The 9,498-nt window shown below is 41.9% G+C and overlaps 1 protein-coding gene across 4 annotated transcripts in view; it reads right to left on the bottom strand.

Moving 5' to 3' along the window:
• Positions 1-3,403: 3,403 nt before the first annotated feature.
• Positions 3,404-9,498, bottom strand: part of BLMH (bleomycin hydrolase) — a 48,487-nt gene continuing 42,392 nt past the window's right edge. The window contains exon 12 of one of the 4 annotated variants that reach the window (XM_079903530.1): positions 3,404-3,495. In XM_079903530.1, the coding sequence (XP_079759656.1) occupies positions 3,419-3,495 (77 nt within the window). In that variant the 3' untranslated portion in view covers positions 3,404-3,418. Of the gene's footprint in view, positions 3,496-8,142; positions 9,240-9,498 lie in introns of those variants that run through there. The other 3 variants (XM_079903527.1, XM_079903528.1, XM_079903529.1) reach the window with 3 other exon arrangements.

Below are 9,498 nucleotides of genomic sequence, written 5' to 3'. Positions count from 1 at the left end.
GCCCTCAGATGTCTCCTAAATGCCCACCTCCTCCGCTAGGCTCTGAGTTCCCAAGGGAAGGGGCTCTGCCTCTCTCCACGTCTCAACACCCAGCACTGTGTCTGCATACAGCAGGCCCCATAAATGAGAACTGGCAATGAATGACTAGGAAAATGCCTTTCACTCTTAGCAGACTTAAAGTGTCCTAAGAACCAGTGCCCTTGGCACTGGTGAGTAAACCGTGGCATATCTGACAATGGAGAAACAGCCAGCAGTGAAAGGAGTGAGGCAGTTTTCTCTGCGTATTGAAATCGCTTTTACGTATGTAGAAGAAACTGGGAATCGTAAGTGCCTTGGAGGGAAGGGACATTAAAAGTAGAAGGGAACCCTGCTTTTTCACTGTATTCCCTTCTGTATTACTTAAATATTTGCCATGTGTAGGTAATATTTTTATAAAACCTTTTCAGAAAGGCAACATTTTAAAACATTTATAAAAGTTTTTTTTTAAAAAAAAAAGGAAGGAAGAAAGAAAAAAAAGAGAGGGGAAAGAAAGAACACAGGAAGATGTTCTAAGGGCCCCGAGCTTGTGGCAAAGCAGGGGAAAAGCCTGGAAGATTCTCAGCTCCACTTCACGCAGCGCAGACATGTTTCCTTCCCAAACGGGGCCAAATTACTCAGGACCACTGTCATTTTCTTTTGTTCCCTCAGGAAGGAGGCAAATATTTTCTCTAATTTTCTAACCAGGATGCTGTGAGCCAAGAGGTGACATCCAGGGCTTTGCTCAGGATCCGATCAAGAGGGACAGGACTATTTTTAGAACCAAGTCCTCTGCTTCCAGCCCCCGAAGTCATTCCTCTCCCCTCCGTCCCACTCCCAGCTTTCTTGGCCTGCTCAAGATTACACTCACCCTCTCTTTAGCTCTTCTCCTCCTCCAGGAACTTCAAGATAACTTGGGCCTCTGCATATAGGGAGATTTTCCCTTAGTCTCTTCTTGGAAAACTGATTACCCTCATCCTTGATGTCTGTGGTCACTGTGGTCAGAAGTTAGTTTAAAACCGGTCAGCTTTTCTTTTCCTTCTCCAACTTCAAGCTCTTTCCTAACAATTATGGTATTTACTGGAAAACTTCAGACAAGTCATCTGCTTTTGCAACCGGCTCGTGTATATACATCTTATTTTCCCAACTACACGGCATGTTTCTGGAGAGCAGGGAATTGCTTTAAGCCTCAGAGGGCCTCACACAATGGACACACTGGAGAAGCTCTGTGAGAACTGGTTATTACCAACGGCTCCCACTTACTGGGCCTCTATCTCCCAGGCACATTATCTGCAGCCTCTTTTGTTCTTTTCCTACCACATATGGGTAATATGCAGTCTTTTCAACCCTTTGGCTATATTTTGCTGTAAGTGTTATTTAAGATATAGTTCTTTTCAAGCTGTGGCTTTTCCTATCTAATACATTTCAAAATGCTTTTCAGTAAAGACGGTGTGGAGACCGAGGCTCAGAGAGGTTTGGTGACTTGTCCCTGCTTACATGGCTCCAGGCAGATCAGCCGAGCCGTCTGCCTGAGTCCAAAGTCGCTGGGATACTCACTCTGCTGGGCTGATTTGAAGAAAGAAAGGTGCAAGCAGTGAAAAAAGTGGAGTAAACTTTTGAGGGTTTCCCCCTCTCTTCTACTCCCCTTATGCCCGTCACCAGGAAAGCTAGACCTTTCTGTTAAGCACTGAAATATGAAGACCCACGGGGGCTTTGTTCTCATTCTAATTGTCCCTACTCGGCAAGTTATCGGGAAGCCCACTTCGGATCTATGTATAAACTTTTTTTTTTTCCTTTGGCTGCGTTGGGTCTTCATTGCTGTGTGAGGGCTTTTCTCTAGTTGTGGCGAGCGGGGGCTACTCTTCATTGCGGTGCGCGGGCTTCTCATTGCAGTGGCTTCTCTTGTCGCGGAGCATGAGCTCTAGGCACGTGGGCTTCAGTAGTTGTGGCACACGGTCTCAGTAGTTGTGGCTCGCGGGCTCTAGAGCACAGGCTCAGTAGTTGTGGCACACGGGCTTAATTGCTCCGCGGCATGTGGGATCTTCGCGGACCAGGGCTCAAACCTGTGTCCCCTGCATTGGCAGGCGGATTTTTAACCACTGCACCACCAGGGAAGTCCCTATGTAGAAACTTTTAATTGAGTATAGCTGTCAGAATTTAGGGCATTTTCAATCAGGCAGCCAACCGTATTTACGGTGAACCAGGCTTGTGAATGCAGTGGCAAGCAAGACAAAGCCCCCGCCCTTGGGGAGCTGACAGGGAGTATTGACTTTGGGGAAAACAGAAGTAAACATACAAATAAACAAGAATTTCAACAAGGCGGAGGGCGGTTGGTTGGAACAGAAGAGAAGGGAGGCAGCTGAGTCCCGAGAGGCGGGTCAGGGCCACAAGGGAGGAGGCTGTGCGCTCCTGTCACCGAATGTGTCCAAGGAGAACTTAAAGGGTTCCTTATCCATCTTGGGGCAGTGTGGACAAGATAACCTGTAAGGGCCCTCCCAGGTGAGCGCACACTCTGGTACTTTCCACCATGTACCCACCCTGCCTCAGATGCTCCATTCTTCTGCAAAGCAGATAATTTTAAAAAATAAAACAAAAAACTGTCTTAGGATAGCCTGAGAGATGATTCCAGAGCCCATTCCATCCACTTCAAGAGGAGCTACTAGAGTTTTTCTACAGGAGTAAGCAAGAGAGAGAGAGCAGGGAGCATTCAAACCGTACCAAGAAAGACGAGTGCAGAAGGGCTTCCCATCTTCACACAATCCTGTTCCCAAGTAACTGCAGCTTCTATGAATCAGACATTCCCTCCCTCTCTTCCTTTCCCTTTGTGGTAATGTGTAAAGGGCTTGGATTTTGAAAAGGAAAACAAAGCAAAACAAAACAACTCTGGCCAACTGATTCCTAGTTCTCAATCAAATTGTGTCACAGACCCCAAGGAAGAATAGTCATCTTCCTAAGAAGCAAGACTGGTTCTGAACAAGTTGTCCTAACTATGGGAATGCTAATCTGATATCACTTAAAAGGAAAAATCCAACTTAACCAATGACTATGGCATAGTCGGCAACAAGGCTCACCCATGCCACACGGCCGGAGAAATGGGAATTAAAGTGCAAGTGCCCTGGCCCTGCCAACAGCAAATAAGAATTCAGCTACTCTTTGACGACAAGCCAGAGCACATAGAAGGATCCACAACCACATCCTGGAGGAATGTCTCATCATCAGGTCCTGGCTTCTTGGATGTGTAGGGTCAGCATGACTCTACATGTCTCAAGAGGAATCCTGGGGCTGGCAAGGAACTTCCAGAGGTGAGAGTGTCATTCAAAGAGTTACAGGGGAAGACAATTCATACCTTCTCCTTTCCGAGCTTACCCAAAAGTTAGCAAGTTCTTCCAATTCAGATGTCTGGCTAAAACTCTGGCCCATTTCCTTTCATCTTCAGCAGAGAAGACATACCCGCCATCCTTTGTTTCTCTACACAGGATCCTAATTTTATTTGGAAAATAGATTTTATTAAATATTTGGTTATGAAGATTATCTTTTTTATATATTGTTGGATTTGGTTAGTAATATTTGATTAGGAATTTTGCATCTGTTTATGGGGGAGATTTGCATGTATTTTTTTCTTTTACTATCTTTGTCAGGCTATGGCAGCCTCATAAAATAATTCTTTATGCCATAAAATAGTTCTTTACATCTTTCCTCTTAATCTAATCAAGATTCCCCAGAGAACATTTCCAATCTCCTGCGCACTAGGGTTCTGGGAGCCTAGTATGACTGAGGGCACAGAACCCCTTAAGGTACTTTCATCCTCAACTCAGTTTCTGACCTCTAGGCCATAAACTACTTTTCTCTATGGAGAATAAATCTTCAATTGGCTGCTGCGGAGATGGGGAGGGGCAGTCACCTAGCTACCCAAAGCAGGGAGGGAATCTAACAAGACATTCAGTAACCCTCTTTTTACTCCCAATTCCCAGAGTAATGCTCTCTGGTGCTACCATATCTGAGATTTGGGGCGATTATGCAATTATAAACTGGTTTGCTTATCACTAGCTATCTCCACCACTGGCTCAGGATTCAACTTTTTCAGTTCTGCTAAACCTTTCAATGTCTCAATCTGCTTTTCTGTTTATTTCTTCTTTCCCATCTTCCCGGGGTTTGGGGATTTATGTCTTCCAAAAAAATCCCTTTACTGTCACTTTTGACAACATTAAGGGTATCTTTTCTTTTTCAAATATCTGCAGTATAATAGTATCCTCCTTTCAATTTCTTTAATGTCTGTGTATGTACTTTTTTGGGATCAGTCTTGCCAAATATGTTAATTTGCTTCCTTTTTTTTTTTTAAGAGAACCACTTCTAATATAAAATGGGAAAAAGACAGTCTCTTCAGCAAGTGGTGCTGGGAAAGTTGGATAGCTGCATGTAAATCAATGAAGTTAGAACATACCCTCACATGATGCACAAAAATGAACTCAAAATGGCTTAAGGACTTAACCATAAGACATGACACCATAAAACTCCTAGAAGAGAGCATAGGCAAAACATTCTGTGACATAAATCGTACCAATGTTTTAAGTCAGTCTCCCAAGGCAACAGAAATAAAAACAAAAATAAACAAATGGGACCTAATCAAGCTTACAAGCTTTTGCACAGCAAAGAAACCATAAACAAAATGAAAAGACAACCCACAGAATGGGAAAAAACATTTGCAAATGATGCAACCGACAAGGGCTTAATCTCCGAAATATATAAATAGCTCATACAACTCAACAACAACAAAACCACCCAATTGAAAAATGGGCAGAAGACCTAAATAGACATTTCTCTGAAGAAGACATACAGATGGCCAAGAAGCATATGAAAAGGTGCTCAACATCACTAATTATTAGAGAAATGCAAATCAAAACTACAATGAGGTACCACTTCACACCGGTCAGAATGGCCATCATTAAAAAGTCTACAAATAACGAATACTGGAGAGGGTGTGGAGAAAAGGGAACCCTCCTACACTGTTGGTGGGAATGTAAGTTGGTGCAGCCACTATGGAAAACAGTATGGAGGTTCCTCAGAAAACTGCAACTAGAACTACCATATGATCCAGCAATCCCACTCCTGGGCATATACCCGGACAAAACTATATTCAAAAAGATACATGCACCCCTGTGTTCATAGCAGCACTATTCACAATAGCCAAGACATGGAAACAACCTAAATGTACAACAGATGAATGAATAAAAAAGATGTGGTATATATATACAATGGAATAGTACTCAGCCATAAAAAATAATGAAATAATGCCATTTGTAGCAACATGGATGCACCTAGAGATTATCATACTAAGTGAAATAAGTCAGAAAGACAAATACCATATGACATCACTTATATGTGGAATCTAAAATATGGCACAAATGAACCTATCTACAAAACAAAAACAGATTCACATAGAGAACAGACTTGTGGTTGCCAAGTGGGAGGGGAGAGGGGGAAAGATGGACTGGGAGTTTGGGGTTAGTAGATGCAAACTATTACATGTAGAATGGACAAACAGCAAGGTCCTACTGTATAGCATAGGGAACTATATCCAATCTCCTGCGATAAACCATAATGGAAAAGAATATAAAAAAAGAATGTATATATACATATAACTGAGGCATTCTGCTGTACGGCAGAAATCAGCACAACATTGTAAATCAACTATACTTCAATAAAGAAATAAAATGAAAAAAAGAAAGCCAAAAAATAAAAAGAACCACTTATGGCAATGTTGATCCTATGTTTAATTTCTGCACGTATCTTTCCTATTTCCTTCTACTTTCTTCAGGTTTTTTTGTACTTCTAATTTCTTGAAATAGATGCTAAACGCAATTTTTAGCCTTTCTTACATTCTAATAAACTTTTAACTGTATAAAATCTAAGTACTATTTTATCTGTATCTCATTTTGATATGTATTTTTATTATTGTGCAGGTTAAATTTCCTTTTAATTAGTTATTAGTTATCATTTTTCTTTAGTTTTTATAGCTTTATTAGTTATCTTTTAATTTTTGGTTTCTAACTTGATTGCATTGTGGTTTGAGTGTGGTCTGCATGGTAACAATCCATTGAAATTTGTTGAGATTGACTCTATTGCCCAGCATCTGCTCAATTTTTGCAGAAGTTCCATATGTGCTCAAAACAGAATTAGTAAGGACTTCTCTTGTGGTCCAGTGGTTAAGACTCTGTGCTTCCACTGCAGGGGGGCATGGGTTCAATCCCTGGTCGGGGGTGAATGAGAGATTCCACATGCCATGTGGCATGGCCAAAAAAATAAAAAAAAAAAAGAATTAGCAAAAAAAAGGGCTTCCCTGGTGGCGCAGTGGTTGAGAGTCCGCCTGCCGATGCAGGGGACACGGGTTCATGCCCCGGTCTGGGAAGATCCCACGTGCCGCGGAGCGGCTGGGCCCGTAAGCCATGGCCGCTGAGCCTGCACGTCCAGAGCCTGTGCTCCGCAACGGGAGAGGCCACAACAGTGAGAGAGAGGCCCGCGTACCGCAAAAAAAAAAAAAAAAAAAAAAAAAAAAGAATTAGCAGTTGTTAGATGTGGTAGGATACTAGATGTCTATTATATCAAACTTATTAAATGCTTAAATCTTCACCTGATTTTTTTGGTTGCTTGATCAATAATTGAGAAGTGTTAAAATCTTCCATTATGATATTGGGTTATTTGTTTTTCCATGTAGCCATCAGTTTTTGTTTTATATATTTTGAGGTTATTAGGTGAATACTAATTTAGAATCCTTCAATTTTTCTGGAGAATCAAGTGGGCATATAATTATGTACTGATTCTATCCTTAGTAATGCTTTTTGTTTTAAAGCCTGTTTCCAGAGCCACTGTGCTGTACAATTCCAGGGAGGCTGTGAAAAACATATCCCAGAATTAGTCTGAGTGGCCATAATTTTACTGGTTATTAAGATAGCTATACCAAATTTATTTCTGTTAGTACCTGCCTGATATATCTCTTCTATCCTCTTTTATCCTAGGTACTGATGTCTCTTGTAATCAACTTATGGCTGAATTTCTTTTAAAAATCCCATTTGACAACTTGTCTTTTTTCTGAAACATTTAACCCATTTATAGACATTGTAATCATTGACACATTTAGATTTCTATCTTATTTGGACATGGTATTTGTCCTGTGTTTTCTTTTCTTCCCCCCATCTTGTTTTATTTTAAAGTTAATCAATATACTTATCGTCTTCCTCAGTGACACGAGGACTTCCGAGTATGTTTATTTTATTCCAATCATCTCCCTCATTATCTATTTTCATGTATTTTGGTTTTATCTTTTTTTGAACCCTGTAAGACTACCCACAGTCACTTCTTGTTTAGATGGTGCACGTGTTTATCACTTTGATTCTACATTCTTTTGTTGAATTTCAGACCTTCTATATTAGATCACTATTGTTCTGCTTGGGCAACAGTTTTTGACTGAAAATGTCTTATTTCACCCTTGTTTCCCCCCTCCCCACCCTTGTTCTTGAAAGACAGTTTCACTCAGTATAAAATTCTAGGTTCATGGTTAATTTCTAATTGTACTTTGAAGGTACATTTCACTGCCTGCTGTCATATATAGTTGCTGATGAGAAGTTAGCTGTCAATCTGTCTTTTCTTTGCAGGCAATCTGTATTTTCTTCCTGGATGCTTTTAAGACCTGTTCTGGGGTTTCATCATGATATGTCTAGAAATGGATTTATCCTGCTTGGAACAGGATTATTAGAATATTGTAAACACTGATTAATGCTCGAGCCTTTAACTAATGTTATCTTGGAAAGTGCTATGACAAACAATATTCCATGCTAGAACTGAGAGAGCCCGAAAGGTAGGGACTCAGGCACTGATGGAAATGTTGATTAGGGTGCTGTATTTATTTGCTTTCAATGAAAGAAAGGCCCAGTCTTAGTAAAATACATACTCTTCAGCCCATTCTAAGGCTGGACCTAACAGAGCCTTACTTCCCACCCTTGTAGAGACCCTGGAACTTGGTGAAGGAACGGTTAAGTAGCAGGGGCACAAGCCCTCCTAACTATGGTGCCTGGAAGCCCTCTGCAGAAGCCAGTGAAGATCAGCACAGGCTGGGAAGGATCACACATCCCACAGAGAAGCTAAAGCAGGGCAGCCCTGAACCATCTTGCTGTTTTTTCACTGTCAAGAACACAAGTCACCTGGTTGCTTTCCTTTGTAGCTAAACAAACACACACTTCTTAGAGCAAATAAGCCAACATACTCTCATTTAGCAAAGTGTTTTATTCAAAAGCTTCTCAGCACCATCTAGTTGTCAGAAAGAATGGATATCCCCTTTTCATGCCCACCCAACTCCCAAACCCAGAGGCAGAAGTTAAACCACTTGGCGGGAGCTCCCTCTGATGGTTATAATTCAGATCATGATAAGCTTGTGGTTGTTCTCTCACCTACTTTCTCCAACCCTCTACTTAACCATGACTCAGGTAGAGCTGTGCTCCCCCACAGTTCAGAACAACAGGAAGGAATCATGTCAGTGTTGATCAACCTCCCAATCCTGGGCTATTAGAGGCACATGAAATTACCTTGAAAAATCCGAATTCAGTGACTGCCACCTAGGAGGGACAGTGTTACTGTCAGGCAGCATGCAGTTTTGAGAGCTCAAATATTAGGGCACCCTCCCCCCACTCTACTCTAGGAACAAGGAGCAGTAAGTCCGTTTTCTCTCCACACACCTCAATTGCTCATCCTCTCCTGCCTTGTAAAACAGACACTGAACCGAACTGGTGTGACAGAGTTAAGACAAACAATTACATCTGATTAAAATGCTAAGAGATCCTGAGCTGTTGGAGATGAGGAGAGTAGATAGTACGACCTGATCTTTCCCTTTTTTTCTTTAGAGAATATTTTGTTTCACTATAAAGCACACTTTCCCAAAGAGGTTCCTGGAGGAGAAATCCAAGAGTCTGACTGTGTCCCGTGGGAACACACAGTCACCTGTGTAACTCTGGCTTCAGTCCCTGGATCTGTCCTTTGCAGCTACTTCAGGTCCCATGGGAGGAGGAAAAGCTGGAGGCAGTATCACTCGGCCAAAGCCCCCATGGGGTCCCAGGCTGGCAGGACAATGGGTTCCTGCTCTAGTACAGCTAGCACCTCTTCAGGGACATGCTTCCTGTCCACCACCACTTCGTAGACATATTCAGAGAACCACTCATCTGTCATGCACAGGTAACCTGGAGAAAAGAACAGAAGCCTCATGAGTCCAGAGGGCGGGGGGCAAAGAGCAGAAGCCTTACTGGCGCTACAAGAAAGTCTTTTACAAAACTAACATTTGTACATGTTTTTCAGCTTTCCCATCTATAATCTCACTTAATCTGATTAAGTCTTATTAGCAACCCTGTGAAGCAGACAGGACAGGATGGCTATATTTTTACCAATTAGAAAACTGGGGCTCAGAGTAACTAAATGATGTACCCAGGTCACATGGGTTCA

The sequence above is a fragment of the Stenella coeruleoalba genome (genome assembly GCF_951394435.1).
Source record: "Stenella coeruleoalba genome assembly, chromosome: 19".
NCBI classification, from domain to species: Eukaryota; Metazoa; Chordata; class Mammalia; order Artiodactyla; family Delphinidae; genus Stenella; species Stenella coeruleoalba.
This window is presented reverse-complemented; position numbering and strand designations above follow the sequence as displayed.